General features: G+C 47.7%; 1 protein-coding gene across 15 annotated transcripts in view; it reads right to left on the reverse strand.

Moving 5' to 3' along the window:
• myo5a (myosin VA) overlaps positions 1–16,296 on the reverse strand; it is a 132,432-nt gene that overhangs the window by 61,229 nt on the left and 54,907 nt on the right. For all 15 annotated transcript variants that reach the window (XM_033050429.1, XM_033050426.1, XM_033050428.1 and 12 more), the window contains 6 exons: positions 12,394–12,537; positions 11,011–11,092; positions 9,271–9,378; positions 7,287–7,399; positions 2,152–2,417; positions 1,295–1,376 (listed from right to left, as the gene is read on the reverse strand). In XM_033050429.1, the coding sequence (XP_032906320.1) occupies positions 1,295–1,376; positions 2,152–2,417; positions 7,287–7,399; positions 9,271–9,378; positions 11,011–11,092; positions 12,394–12,537 (795 nt within the window). The remainder of the gene's footprint in view (positions 1–1,294; positions 1,377–2,151; positions 2,418–7,286; positions 7,400–9,270; positions 9,379–11,010; positions 11,093–12,393; positions 12,538–16,296) is intronic.

Genomic DNA, 16,296 nt, shown 5'->3' on the forward strand with positions numbered 1-16,296 from the left:
TTAATTTAGAGACACAGCATGGAAACAGGCCCTTCGGCCCATCCAGTCCACGACCGTCCATCAATCTCCCGTTCACGCTAGTTCTACGGTACCCCACTTTCTCATCTACTCCCTTCGATACTCGGGCCAATTTACAGAGGGCCAATTAACCTACAAACCCGCACGTCTTTGGGACGTGGGAGGAAACCGGAGCACCTGGTGGAAACCCACGTGGTCACAGGGAGAACGTGCAAACTCCACACTGACACATATTTCATGTTAGCATCTGCTTTGTTGTGTCCATCTGGGAATCATGCTAGAATTTGCTCCTGCACCAAGCCTAAGGTCAATATGACTTCATATGTCTTTCGCCTTCATTTTCCTTCGACCTCAGTAGCTCAACCACTGAAACCCTCAACCATGCCTTTCTTACCTCTTGACTTGAACGTCAGAACATAAGTAGGAGCAAGAATCGGCCACTGACAAAAATAACAAAGTGCTGGAGTAACAGCAGCTCAGGCAGCATCTCTGGAGAAGATGGACAGGTAATGTTTCTGTTCGGGGAAACTGACCCCACTGAGTTACTCCAGCACTTAGTGTCTTCTTATTGTAAACTAGCATCTGCGGTTTCTTGTTTCTCCATTCAACCACTGGCATCTAGTCCTCCATTTAACAAGATGGGGCTGATCTTTGACCTTAGAACCACTGCAGCCTTGCCCTGCCCAATATCCAAAGCCTTTCAGTCTCCGTCTTTAATACTCTCCGCACCCAAGTCTTCACTGACGTCTAGAGTGAAGGACTCCAAGGATTCACCATCTTCAGTGAGGAGAAATGTCTTCCATCTTCTGTCCTTGAGTGGGTGACTTGAACTTACTGTGAGACACAGACCACTGGTTCTAGACGCAAGAAAAATATCGAAGCCACATCTAACCTGTCAAGCCCAAGAATTTTAGACCCTTGGCTCAAATCATTCCTTGCTTCAGAGTTCTTATTTCTAGTTGCATGTTCAAACATACCGTTTGGGCATTAATAATAAAACTAATAACTGAACTAATACGTAGTTGAGGCAGGTGTACAATGACAACACTTAAAAAGCCATTTGGACAGGTTATATGGTTAGGAAAGGTTTAGAGGAATATGGGCCAAACGCAGGCAAATGGGATTGGCTTAGATGGGGCATCTTGGTCAGCATGGATGAGTTGGGCTGAAGGGCCTGTTTCCGTGCTGTAACACTATGGCATTTGCAATAATCTGAAGCTAATCCATATTTCTCAGGTCACCAGCACCCGTTTTAACAGCGACAACAATTACTCACCATATTAAACTGTTGCTGCAACTTCTCATTTGCATAATTGATGCAAAACTGTTCAAAGCTGTTTATTTCAAAAGTCTCAAACCTGGAGAAAAAGGTAAGGAAGCCATTAAAAACACACACTTACTTTAAAGATAATTAAATGGGGAAACTGGTTTCAAGAAAAGTTGTGGAGCGGTTGAGTTGCTGCCTCTCAGGGTCAGAGACCCGGGTTTGATCCTAACTACGGGGTTCCCAGAGTTTACTCATTCTCCCTGTAACTGGGTGGTTTTTCTCCAGGTGCTCTGGTTTCCTCCCAGCTTCCAAAGACATGCAGGATTGTAGGTTATGTAATTGTAAATTGTCCCTAGTGTGGAGATAGAACTTCTGTGTGCGGGGATTGGTCGGGGCGGACTCGGTGGGCCAAAGGGCCTGTGTTCAATCTGTATCTCCAACATATACTAAGTAACCCAGGGCTACGAGCCTTCTCTTGCTGGGTGACTGAATCCGTAGATCAACATAGCTTTCTCAAAATTGATGAACACAATCAACTCGTCACCTGTAAGTGTGAGTAATGGGAAGGTTAAAACAGGTTAACACTGAGAACGCAAACTCTGACCGGTGATCTGTGGAACTCATTGCCACAGAGGGCTGTGGAGGCCAAGTCAGTGGATATTTTTAAGGCAGGGCTAGATAAATTCTTGATTAGAACGGATGTCAAGGGCTATGGGGAGAAGGCAGGAAAATGGGATTAGGAGGCAGAGATCAGCCATGTTTGAATGGTGGAGTAGACTCGATGGGCCGAATGGCCTAATTCTACTCCTATAACTTGTGATAATAAAGTATCATGATCAATGAAAGGGGGGGGGGGTGGCACTGACCCGTAGATATCCAGCACCCCAATGAACGAGTGCTGCTTCACAGAGGCACGGAGAGCCCTGTTGACATGGTGGACAATCCAGTTGAAGACACTGGCGTAGATGTGTTTTGCCAGGGCATCACGAGCGTTGATCGCCTGAACCTTGGGCATGGGCTTGATGTACGTCTCCGAGCCCGTGATGATCTTCCGGTGGCACAGCCAGTGAGCCATCTGCTCATAGTCCACGCCCAGCAGTTCGCAGAAGATGATCAGATGTTCCGTCTTGGGCTGCGAGGAGCAGAACAACGAATCGGTATCACATTGCGTCCACTCGTACCACATACACAGCTCGTTAATGTTACTACAAAAGGCCATAGGGTGCTGGACATAGAAACATAGAAACATAGAAAATAGGTGCAGGAGTAGGCCATTCGGCCCTTCGAGCCTGCACCGCCATTCGATATGATCATGGCTGATCATCCAACTCAGTATCCCATCCCTGCCTTCTCTCCATACCCCCCGATTCCTTTAGCCACAAGGGCCACATCTAACTCCCTCTTAAATATAGCCAATGAACTGGCCTCAACTACCTTCTGTGGCAGAGAGTTCCACAGATTCACCACTCTCTGTGTGAAAAATGATTTTCTCATCTCGGTCCTAAAAGACTTCCCTCTTATCCTTAAACTGTGATCCCGTGTTCTGGACTTCCCCAACATCGGGAATGATCTTCCTGCATCTAGTGGGTCTTACTCAGTGGGTCAGGCAGCATCTGCGGAGAGCATGGATGGGTGACGTTTTGGGTTGGGAACGGTCTGAAGAAGGATTTCCATCTTTCCATGTTGCCTGACCCGTAGCGTTACTTATACAGCACGGTTTTCCAGATAGCTGCCTGGTTTCCAGAGCATTAGCCACAAGGAGTGGTTGGAGAGACAGGATTGTTTACTCTGGAACAACAGAGGTTGAGGGGAGACCTTACGGAAGTATATAAAGTTATGAGAGATGTGGATAGGGTAGACACTCAGAACTTTCTTAGCAGGGTGGAAATGTCCAGGACTGGAGAACACGGCATAAGGTGAGACAGAATTAAGAGGCTTTCAGAGAGACATGGATATTCAGGGAATGGAGGGATATGGATCATGTGCAGACAGAGGAGATTAATTTAACAGCATCAGGTTTGGCATAGACATTGTGAGCCAAAGGGTTTGTACCTGTATCACATTGCCCTATGTTCTATGTGTAGGAAAGAACTGCAGATGCTGGTTTAAATCAAAGAGCGACACAAAATTCTGGAGTAACTGAGCGGGTCAGGCAGCATCTCTGGAGAGAAGGAATGGGTGACGTTTCGGGTCAAGACTCTTCTTCAGACTGATGTCAGGGAAGTGTGCTGTCCTCTGGTCTATTTTCCAACTCTCGCCTAATCAAATGGCCAAAATATTCAACGATTCTTTCTCTGCCTGAATAAGTGGATTTATATTACCTCCAGGACTGCAGAAGAGAAATCTGACCGCTGAAGTGAAAAATAAGGGCACAGTTCAAAAACTGTGTGAATAATACAAGCAAGGTCAACGAATCTCAGTCTAAGTTAGAACCGAGGGTATAATTATCAATCCCTCTTTTGCATTTTATTTTACATTTCTCCGTATTACCATTTCGTATCAATGATCTGTGGAGTTGAAAGGACACTAATTGAAGCTCACTTAACACTGAACCTCCGTGGGAGATGAGATCAACACTGTTCAAATTCGCACTTTGAAATTCTCATGGGCATCAGGTTAAAATTGATTGGTCCGGTGCAATGTTATTAATAACAAAAGCATTAAAAGCAACTGATGCAAACAATAGGAAAAGCATAAACAACGGGAAAAAAGCATTAGGGTCATTTGATCAGTGTGGACTGATTTTGCAAATTAAAACCAAAATGTTTTAATTCAACACAAACTGTCTTTTAGTAACTTAAAGGGCCTGTCCCACTGTACGAGCTAATTCAAGAATTCTCCCGAGTTTCCCCTGATTCGAACTCAGAGAATAATGGTAATAGCCGCTCGTAGGTACTCGGGGCTCTCGTGGACATTTTTCAACATGTTGAAAAATCTTCACGAGTCTTCACGAGCTTACCGCGTTTCCCGAGTACCTGCCGTTAGCGTTACGAGCAGCTAAGAGACATCCCGAGCTCCGACATACCCGCTACGTACATTCTACGTGCTTACCACAAGTTTTTTTTAAACTCGGGAGAGCTCTTGAATTACCTTGTACAGTGGGACAGGCCCTTAACTCAGCTTCATCAACGGCACCAGGTTTACCATTCAATTTATTAACAAAATAAAAACATGCCATGCGTCTAAATTGCTTGTCACCTCCTTTGCCTCATGGATAGCGAAGGATTTTCTTTAAGTAAACGAGAGAAACTATGGCGGCAGGCCAGCTGATAACAGAGAACACAACAACGGAGGAGAAATGTGTCGGAAGGAACTGCAGATGCTGGTTTAAACCGAAGATAAATACAAAAAGCTGGAGTAACTCAGAGGAACAGGCAGCATCTCTCGAGAGAAGGAATGGGTGATGTTTCGGGTTGAGACCCTTCTTCAGACTCCGTACTATTATGCAGCATGGTGGCACAGTGGTAGAGCTGCTGCCTCACAGCGCTGGAAAGCCAGGTTTGACCTGATCTGTGGGGTGTTTGTACCTTCTCCCTGTGACCGCCTGCGTTATCTTCGGGTGCTTCAGTTTCCTCCCACATTCCAAAGACGTGCAGGTTAACTGGCTTCTGTAAATTGCCCCTAGCGTGTCAGATAGAACTAGTGTACGGGTGATCAACGGTCGGTGTGGATTTGATGGGCCGAAGGACCTGTTTGCATGCTGTATCTCTAAGATAAACTAAATTAGAAATTGGACAGGTACATGGACAGGAAAGGTTTAGATTCATATGGAATAAACACAGGCAAAGGGGGCTATCAGGACTGCCATGGACGAGTTGGGCCGAAGGGCCTGTTTGTGCGCTGTATGACCAGATGATTCTACACACTTTAGAACATAAAACCAAGGACAAATTGTTCCCCAGTAACATAAGGCTGGAAAGGATATGCATTTCCAAATAAAACCCCCATCTGTGCTGCAGTCAAAGATCATAAATTAATTTCATCAACCGAGTCTTCCCTTTGATTATTCCATGGGCAGAACACACACGCTGAGCTTCTTGCAAATTAAAACAGAACAGCTCTAACATAACACGAGTCTGGAGAAAGGTCTCGACCCGAGACGTCACTTATCCCGTGTTCTCCAGAGATGCTGCCTGACCCGCTGAGTGACTCCATCACTTTGTGTCTTTCTTTCGTTCTAATATAACATTGTGTAACAGGCAGAGGACAAAACGATACCGTTTCACATGTTGGAGCAAGGCGGGTGTGGCCACAGGATTCCTGGTGCACTCTCAGTCAGAAATCAGATAAGGAGAGGAGTGAAGGGTAAGCACACGGGCAAGCAGGGAAGAGAATGAGGCGAGGTGGAGACAAGCCAAGGAATGCCATATGTCAGCCTACAGCAGCAACTTTTCTGTAGAACTCATTGCCACAGACGGCTGCGGTGGCCAAGTCAATGGATATTTCTTGATTAATACAGGTGTCAGGGGTTATGGGGCGAAGGTAGACAAAAATGCTGGAGAAACTCAGCGGGTGCAGCAGCATCTATGGAGCGAAGGAAATAGGCAACGTTTCGGGCCGAAACCCTTCTTCAGACTGATGGGGGATGGGGGGAGGCGGGGAGAAGAAGGGAAAAAGGAGGATGAGGAGCTCGAGGGCTGAGGGAGAGCTAGGGAGAAGGCAGGAGAATGGGGTTAGGAGGGAGAGATAGACCAGCAATGATTGAATGGTGTAGAATTGATGGGCCGAATGGCCTAATTCTGCCCCTATCATCTCAGATGTGAATATACACACACGGGTCATCTTGTAGATGCTATGTAATTTAGTCATGGAAAGGAACAGCATGAAAACAGGTCCGTTAGCACTGCGAGTGCTTACCGACCATCTTGCGTGCAACTTTACGCGGGTCCTACCCTAAGATAGTTCTTTCATCAGCTGCAATACAATTTGGCGAAAATCACAAATCAAACAACGTTTCATGTCGGGACTCTTCCTCAGGCTGAACAGGCTCGGGAGGAGAGACAGTGTTTCCGGTCGGGAACATTTTCCAGCTTGGCCGGCTCGGTGGCGCAGCGGTAGAGTTGCTGCCTTACAGTGCCAGAGGCCCGGGTTCAATCTTGTGTACGAGCGCTGTCTGTACAGAGTCAAATCAAGCACTAGAGGGCAGAGGTTCAAGGTGAGAGGGGAATGATTGAACAGGAACTTGAGGGGCAACTATTTCACTGAGGGTGGTGGGTTAATGGAACGAGTTGTCGGAGGAAATGGGGGTAGCACGATGGTGCATCGGTAGAGTGGCTGCCTGACAGCGCCATAGACCAGGGTTTGATCCTGACTATGGGTGCTGTCTGTGTGGAGTTTGCATGTTTCCCCCTGTGACGGCGTGGGTTTTCTCCAGGGTTTCCACCCACACTCCAAAGACGTGCAAGTTTGAACAGTCCTGAGCTACTATCTACCTCATTGGTGACCCTCGGACTCTCAATGATCAGACTTTACTGGCTTTATCTTTCACTAAAAGTTATTCCCTTGGCACGTTTGCTGTACGCTGCGAAAGGCTCGATTGTAATCATGTATTGTCTTTCCGCTGACTGGTTAGCACGCAACCTTCTGAACCTTCTGAATTTTGTAGTGGGCAAGGCATATCGCCAACTTGGACAATTTTACATTGTTATCAAGCCAATTAACCTACAAAACCTGCACGTCTTTGGAGTGCGGGAGGAAACTGAAGTTCTCGGAGAAAACCCACGCAGATCACGGGGAGAATGTACAAACTCCGTACAGACAGCACCCGTAGTCGGGATCGAACCCAGGTCTCTGGTGCTGCATTTTTGCTGTAAGGCAGCAACTCTACCGCTGCGCCACGCAACAAAAGATTTTCACACGTGACAATAAACCGAACCTGAAACAGAGCTTTGTCACAGGTACCAGCTGTAACGAATCGTGGCAGACTGGTGATGGGTAGACCTCGCCCCCGCCACGTACCAGAGGAGCCTCCGCCATCTTTACAACGATCAGGAATACTCACCGGGATGAAGCAGTTTTCTGCGTCCCGATCATTGGCCTTGATTGTCACATTCCCCAAGTGGAGAACGGCAGCAACAACACGGAAGATTCCCATCTGATGGGATTCATTGATGCCTGGAAAAAAAAAACAAGATATTTATCAAAACCGGCTCCTAAAATGAATTTGCGTTCAATGATATTAACAAGTAGAATTACTGTGTCTGTACAAAAGCATTTATTTTAATAAGGGTCGTTTTCCCCAAAATAATTTTCATTCAGATTAATAATGACCAGGAACAGTGCGGAAACTCTTCCGACATTCCCATTTTTGCAACTATCCTTGTACCCGGCAACCATGTCACTCATGTGGCCCCCTGGGGTGATGTCCCTTCCCTTGTTTGAAGGGTGTCAGACCCTTCTTTGCCAGGAGACGTCTTCGGGAGAAGCCGCTGAGAAGCGAGGCCGGAGCCTCGCAGGTCAACGAAGCCCCGGGTCGGCGCCACGGAGGCGTCCGGAGAGGACACGAGAACGATAGTGGAGAGGTCAGTGTGGCGGTCGATGATGGGGCCGGCCGACAGACGAGGACGGGTCGCGTGGAGCGAGGACGCCGCTGCCGAGGGAAGGAACAAAGGACCTGGCGTGGGGGGACCGCCATGAGGGGGTGGGGGGGGGGGGGGGGTGTAGGAAATAACCGCAGATGCTGGTTTAATTCGAAGGTAGACGCAAAATGCTGGAGTAACTCAGCGGGACATCTCTGGAGAGAAGGAATGGGTGACGTTTCATGTCGAGGCCCTTCTTCAGAAGTCAGTCATTCTTTCTCTCTATAGATGCTACCTGTCCCGCTGAGTTACTCCAGCTTTTTGTGTCTACCTAACAACAAAGGGGGACCTGGCGTGGGGGGGAATTTGTAACTTTTTCAGCGCCCTTTACAGGCGACTATTTGCATACCTTTGGGTGTGCAATCAAAGACATTCACTGTGACAATAAAGTATTCAATTCAATTGAAACGCATCTCAAAACATCACCTATGACTTTTTTCCCAGAGATGCTGCCTGACCCGCCGAGTTGCTCCAGCACTGTCTATATTTGGTATACACCAGTATCTGCAGTTCCTTGTTTCCACTTCGAAGGAATCATGCATGAGGGAGCGGGTTGAAGAGTTGTTGCAGCCCACTCCTGGTTTAATGCATGTTGACTTTCAAGTGCGTTGGAAGAAGATTATTGTCTGTTACTTCAGCAGGCGCCGTTTCAGGTTATTGAGAAAATCAATACCCTCCAGACTGCTGCAAATGCTTAGCAGTCTATATTGGGATTGCAAATATCTTCCAAAAGCTGTCTGTATTGATCTTGGCTCAAACACACTTGGAAAAGCAGCACAATTTACTTGAACGATCTAGCTGGGGTGAGTCACCAACCAACCACCCAGTGAGCGCAGTAACAGAAGCCGCTAACATAAGTGCGACTGGTGACAATTAGGCCTTTGACAAATATGTTAAAGGAATGTTTTGTTCAACTATTTCTAATCAAAAAGAGCTGAAGAACTGTAAAATGCTAAATGTTACTTTGCTGTTAACATAACTTTCCAAATTTAGAATTTTCCACATCTTAAAGAATGAATCAACTCCTTGAGATTATTTAATGGAGGTGTGGGGTGCAAGTTTCTGTTTTTGCATATAGAGTGGGGGGGGGGGGGGGGGGGGGGGGGTTGTTCCTGGAACACTTTACCGGGGGGGGGGGGGGGCGGGTGTGTGGTGGAGGCAGATATGATAGTGGCATTTAAGAGGTTTTTACATAGGCACAAAGATATGCAAGGGATGGAGGGATATGGATCACATGCACGCAAGTGAGATGAGTTTAAGGTTGTATCATGTTCGGCATGGACATTGTGGGCTGAAGGGCCTGATCCTGTACTGTACTGATCTAAAACAAATTCTATGACTAGGAGGTTAAAACGACAGCGAGCAAAATCTAGTTATGTGCACTATGTAAAGGATTGAGAAACGTACCCAATAAGGTGCACGCGTGCCTTGTGTTCATCATTTCCTTTGCATCGTCTATTCCCTCGATGACTGGACTTCCTCCAAAGTTTGTGTAGTTGAAGTTCTGGGCGTGACCTAGAAGCAGAGACACCAATAGAACAATTAATTGACTGCATTGGTATCAACTATTCAATAACATTACATGCCAACAAATCCAGGTGATTCACAACATTAATACAGCCCACTCACTCACATTGCAAGGGCCATGTACATTGTTTAGTTTGGAGATACTGTGTGGAAACAGGACCTCTGCCCACAAAGTCCATGTCGACCAGCAATCACCCGTTCACACTAGTCCTAACCCACACACACACACACACACACACACACACACACACACACACGAGGGACAATTTTTTACAGAAGCCAATTAACCTGCAAACCTATCTGTCTTTGGAATGTGGGAAGAAACCAGAGCACCTGGAGAAAACCCACGTGGTCACAGCGAGAGGGTACAAACTCTGTACAAACTCAGGATTGACCCGGGTCCCTGGCGCTGTAAGGCTGCAACTCGACCACTATGCCACTGTGCCGTTTTTTAACCCAAACAGTTGGTGAAACTGAAGGGAGCCATTATCATGAAGACAGGCCAATATCAACCAGAAACCCACAAAGACACTAATGAGAAACAATAGGCTGGAATATATAGCATCTTTGAAAAACTGACATTTTGATAGTCTTCCATTCTGATTAGAGTCATCGAGTCAAACAGCATGGAAACAGGCCCTTCAGCCCAACTTGCCCCTGCTGACCAACATGGCCCATCTACAGTCCCACCTGCCTGCGTTTGACTCATATCCCTCCTAATCTATCCTATCCATGTATCTGTCAAGATGTTTTTTAAATGCAAAAAGATACTCAATCTATGGGAATGTTAACATTGGAGACAATTCAGAAGCCACCCTTTCTCCCCTCTACTGTTCAGTCTGAAGAAGGGTCACGACCCAAAACGTTGTCTGTCCATTCCCTCCGTAGATGTGGCCTGACCCGCTCAGTTCCTTCAGCACTTTGTGTTTTGCTGAAGGAGACAGGAGCCAATTGTTTGCTGCAAGTTCCTGTCGGACTCTGGGGTTTGACCGGATGGGGACTATTCAGGCAAATCGAGCAGCAAACTCATCAACTGGAGAACGTGGTGGAAGATTTTATTGGGCTAAAATGTTTTGGAGGACTTTACTGGACTTTCTCTTGCACTAAATGTCATTCCCTTTATCGTGTATCTGTAGACTGGGGACGGGTCGATTGTAATCATGTATAGTCTTTCCGCTGACTAATTAGCACGCAACTAAAAGCTTTTCACTGTACACGTGGTCCATCTTTGATGAGGGAGTCTAAATTAGGAAACCTGAACGGAAACTTCTGGAGACTTTGCGCCCCACCCAAGGTTTCCGTGTGGTTCCCGGAGGTTGCAGGTGGTTGCCGGAGGTTGCAGGTAGTGCAAGCAGGTAGGGAGACTGACAAAAACCTCCGGGAACTGCACGGAAACCTTGGGTGGGGCGCAAAGTCTCCAGAGGTTTCCGTTCAGGTTTCCCAAGTGGGACAGGGGCATAACTGGTGCAGGTGTGGTCCAGGTAAGCGCAGGAAAGAAGGAGGAACGTTGCACTGGTCAATGATGTTCCTCATCCCTTGAGTGTTTGGGAAATTAGCCCAAGGTTTAGACATGGAATTCCACGCATTTACTCGAAATCAGCAAAGCCTTGGTGAACGTACCCAGTCTGAGGTCCTTGAACTCAGGCAGATGCTTAGAAGCGCACAGCTGGTAGAGAATATGGTAATTCCGTTCATCCTCTGCCTGAAATAGAACGCGGGCAAGAGTTTAAAGCCAACTTTGGTGCAAAGCTCCACAACAGAACAGAACAGTCTCCCTATCTCCTTGTCCGCACTCAACCCAACACCAATACTGTCGATCTTCAACCTCTGCCATTCCACCAGATTTATCTTTCCCTCTGAACCCCGTTCCCTTGCCTTCTCCCCATAATCTTTGACACCCGGACTAATCAAGACCCTGTCAATCTCCACTTTAAAAAAAAACCTAACGACTTGGCCTCCACAAAGAATTGTGACAAAGAATTTCACAGATTCACCATCCTCTGACAATCGAGATTCCTCCTCATCTCCATTGTAAAGGTGCATCCTTTTATTCTGAGGCTGTGACCTCTGGTCCTAGACTCTCCTACTAGTGGAAACATCCTCTCCACATCCACGGTAGACAAAAGCGCTGGAGAAACTCAGCGGGTGCAGCAGCATCTATGGAGCGGAGGAAATAGGCAACGTTTCGGGCCGAAACCCTGAAACTCAGCGGGTGCAGCAGCATCTATGGAGCGGAGGAAATAGGCAACGTTTCTCTGAAGGGTTTCGGCCCGAAACGTTGCCTATTTCCTCCGCTCCATAGATGCTGCTGCACCCGCTGAGTTTCTCCAGCACTTTTGTCTACCTTCGATTTTCCAGCATCTGCAGTTCCTTCTTAAACTCTCCACATCAACTCTTTGCAGGCCGGTGTCTATACTCTATATATATTCGAAGGAACAGCAGATGCTGGTTTACACCGATGATAGACACACACACACAATACTGGAGTAACTCAACAGGTCAGGCAGCATCTCTGGAGAAAGGGAATAGGTGACGTTTCAGGTCGAGACCTTTATTCAAACTAGACTCTCAGTCTGAAGAAGAGTCTCGACACAAAACGTCACCTATTCCTTTCCTCCAGAGATGCTGCCTGACCAGCTGAGAACCTCCTGCATTTTGTGTCTATCGCCACAGAAGGTAGTTGAGGCCAGTTCATTGGCTATATTTAAGAGGGAGTTAGATGTGGCCCTTGTGGCTAAAGGGATCAGGGGGTATGGAGAGAAGGTAGGGATGGGATACTGAGTTGGATGATCAGCCAAGATCATATCGAATGGCGGTGCAGGCTCGAAGGGCCGAATGGCCTACTCCTGCACCTATTTTCTACGTTTCTGTGTCTCTACTCAACTACCTTCTGTGGCCATAGATACATAGAAAATAGGTGCTGGAGTAGGCCATTCGGCCCTTCGAGCCTGGACTAATGAGGCTTCAAAGTTTCAAGGAAGCTTTGAGTAGGATAGCACTCACCTGGAAAACGACTCTGGATTTCTCCAACAGGTAGGTCCTCATGTTGGCACCTGTGATGCGATACTTCTTGTCAAACCCGATTTCGATGTATTTCCCGAATCGACTGCTGTTATCATTTCTGGTCGTCTTTGCATTTCCAATCGACTGCAAAGCAAAGAGAGGCTCATCATTCTGGTTTTCTCCATAATACAATCCCTCAAGGAAACATCAGTTTTGCCACCGATTTAGTTTAAAGATACAACGTGGAAACAGGCCTTCCGGGCCCACTGTGCCCGCACCGACCATTGATCGATCACCTGTTCACACTGGTTCAAGGTATTCCACTCTCGCATTCACTCCCTAACCGCCAGGGGGCAATGGCAGAGAGCCAGTCAACTTACAAACCCCGCACATGGTGGGATGTAGGAGGAAACATGGAGACCGTGCAAACTCCACATCGACAGCAGATGGGGTCAGGATTGAACTTGTGACATGAGGCAGCAACTTCACTGATGCGCCACTGTGTCACCCAAATGGGTGGAAGGGGATGGAGGAATGGGAGAGGTGGTGGGATAGTGGGAGACATGGGGGTGCGGGGGTGGGGGCAGGTGGTTAGTTCGTTACCTACAATTGGAAGATTCAATGCTCATACCGTTGGTTGCAAGCTGCCCATGTGGAATACGAGGAGCTGATCCTCCATTTTCTACGCTTTTGTGGTCAGCATGGTGACGCATCGGTAGAGATGCTGCCACACAGCGCCATTGACCCGGGTTCGATCCTGACCGCGGGTGCTGTCTGTACGGAGTTTGTACGTTCTCCCCGTAACCTTTTCCCCGTGGATTTTCTCTGGGTGCTCCAGTTTCCTCCCACACCCCAAAGACCCAGCCGGTTTGTAGGTTAATGGGCTTGGTAAAATTGAAGTGTGTGGAGCAAGTGTGGGGATCGTCGGTCGGCACGGACCCGGCGGGCCGAAGGGCCTGTTTCTGCGCTGTATCTCTAAATTGAGCTAAACTAAACTAAACGTGGGTGCTCACCTTCGTCTCCTCAATTGCAGGAGCACAAGAAAAAACAACAATCTCCAACCGGACAGCACCACCAGAGAAGATGGATGGGTGAGGATTCAGGGGCGGGGAAGGGTCCTGACCCTAAACCTTGCCTGTCCTCATTCTCCAGCGGGGCTGTGGTTATTCCAGCACTTTTTTTTGCTAAACCAGCATCTGCGGTTCCTTGCTTCAACAAACCCAGGGGAGCAGGCATGCAATGTAAATCGATCGCAGAACATTCCTCACATTGCTGGCTTTCATGTGCAATAATCCGTTAGGAATACAAAGCGTGTCAGACGTGGTAGCTAGTCAGCTGCAGGGCCAACACATACCAAAGTCATGTGTAATCAATGCAGGATAACAAAGTGAAAACTGTCCCTACATTAAGTCAAAGTCATCTTGTTGTGTGGCATTGTCTACAACCAGTTTTCACCTAGCTCACAACTAACAATGGCCTGTTTTATTCATCATCGTTACTTTTTTTGAATATCTTTCATTCGTTCTATATCACCGTCTATATCTCCAGTTTCCCTTTCCCCTGACTTTAGGTCTGAAGAAGGGTCTCAACCTGAAACATCACCTGTTCCTTTTCTCCAGAGAATCTGTTTGACCCACTGAGTTACTCCAGCTGTTTGTGTCTATCGTCCAATATACTTCCATGAGATCATCTGACTGGTCAACATTCTCCTTGACCCTTCTGCCAGTCCTCTTGCGAGATATTTCAGTATCCCCCCTACATCGCAAAGACCAGCAGGTAACTAACTACCTGCAGTAAATTATCACCTGCGTAGCTGGATGGCAGGAGATGGGCAGCTGAGAGGGAATAGATCCCAGAAGTGCAGGGAAAATAGATGAAAGGAATGTCCAGCACACTCAGCATGGAACTGATGGGCCGAAGAGCCTCCCACTGCCTCATAAAGCCACACCAAGGCACCACCTACTGGGAAGACCGCTTTGATGGCTAATGCTTACATTCTAGATAAAATTCTTCAAAGGCCACTTGTTCACTTTCATTTATTTTTCTGCCCCAGGGAATATAAATATCTACCAGCCTTAGAGATGACTCCTCCTGACAGCTCAGTAACTGTAAACCAAACACGCGATACCTTTGGCTGAACAGCCCATTGGCAGCGTCATTCAAAGTTCCCATCAGGAGACTGAGTCAGCAATTAAGCAACAGCACCGACAGTCGGCAGCTAATGGGAGCTCCTACACCCATACCCACCCATCACCGCCACATAACGCTGGTGCACCCACCTTGAAGAAAGTCCACCATCAAAGGGATCTACAGGTGTCACTGGCTCAAAAAGACAGCCGGCATCATCCGAGACCCACACCACCCTGGCCACACACTCATTTCACTCCTGCCATCGGGAAGGAGGTGTCGGAGCCTAAAACCTGGAACGCCCAGGTTCAGGAGCAGTTTCTTCCCCTCAACCATCAGGCTATTAAACACTACAAGCTCCAAATAAGCTCTGAACTACATACTGACTTACCTCGACGGAGATGCGATCCGTATCATATCTCCGTCCGCACTGCGGCCTAACATCGTGGAGTTGACGGCCTTTCCCGGAGACCGACGGGCGCTCCAAGCCGCGGGAGTCTGCGGGACTATAACATCGCCGAGCTTGCGATCCCTTTGCCGGGGATCGAATCTCCAATCTCGGGGTCTGTGGACTTTAACACCGTGAAGCCCGCGGTCTCTGGTAAGAAGAGGCCGACTCGGGAGCTCCAAGCCGCAGAGAGTTTCAACCGGCCCGACGTGGGAGTTTCGATCACGCGGCGTGATGGTGTATGACGCGGCATGATGGGGTATTGACGTGCGGTGTTTTTTCAAGTGTTGTAACGGTTTTTTTGTCGCCCCTGGATTTTGAAATGTTCAAAATCTTTTGGAGAAACTAACGTGAAGCTGGCAGTCGCCGAAAAAAAATCGGCAAGTGGGACAGGCCCTTTAGAGTCCTGTAATCACCCACCCCAAAAAGGAAGTGATTTAAACACACTGGAATGAGGAGGAGCTGCTGTAAATAACCATGAAGCATGTCTGCTCATTATTGGAATGTCAGTATGATTCACCGTTTCAGAGGATCAAAGCTCTCTCATTCCAAGCCTCGTCAGAGCAGATTAAGGAATCACATGGTCACACTTGCAAATCAGGATGGGTCTCACCTAAGCAACACAAGGTCAGGCACAAAATGCTGGAATAACTCAGCAGGTCAGGCAGCGTCTCTGGTGAAAATTGATAGGGGACGTTTCGGGTCGGGACCCTTCTTCAGACTGTAGGTAGTGGGGCAGGCAGGCGGAGTGGGGGGGACTTGAAGCGAGAAAAAAATCCAGCACAAATCGGGGCCAGCACAACAGATTACCTCAGGCAGGGAGGTTCCCCGATAGGCCAATTGTTGGCTGGGAACAGTGTGAGCTCAGGGGGATATATCAGTGTGAACTGTGGAACTGGTTAACGGACTTGTAGTGGAGGAGGGGGGCGGGGGGGGGGGTTTGTAGGAGTTACCCAAAAATGGAGAATTCAACGTTGATACCACTGGATTATAAACGACCCAAGCGAAATACGAATTCTCCAATTCAGACTGGGTTGAATGTTGAATTCTACAATTTCAGGTTGGTATAAACGTTGCGTACTCATTCCCTCCACAGATGCTGCCCGACCCTTTCCTGATTAGTACAGGAGTCAGAGGTTATGGGGAGAAGGCAGGAGAATGAGATTCGGAGGGAGAGATAGATCAGCCATGATTGAATGGCGGAGTAGACTTGATGGGCCGAATGGCCTAATTCTACCCCTATGACCTTATGACCCACCGAGTTTCTCCAGCACTTTATGTTTTGCTCAAGATTCCAGTATCCGCAGATAACTAGCATCTATAAAGGC

Source organism: Amblyraja radiata, chromosome 34, assembly GCF_010909765.2.
Source record: "Amblyraja radiata isolate CabotCenter1 chromosome 34, sAmbRad1.1.pri, whole genome shotgun sequence".
NCBI classification, from domain to species: domain Eukaryota; kingdom Metazoa; phylum Chordata; class Chondrichthyes; order Rajiformes; family Rajidae; genus Amblyraja; species Amblyraja radiata.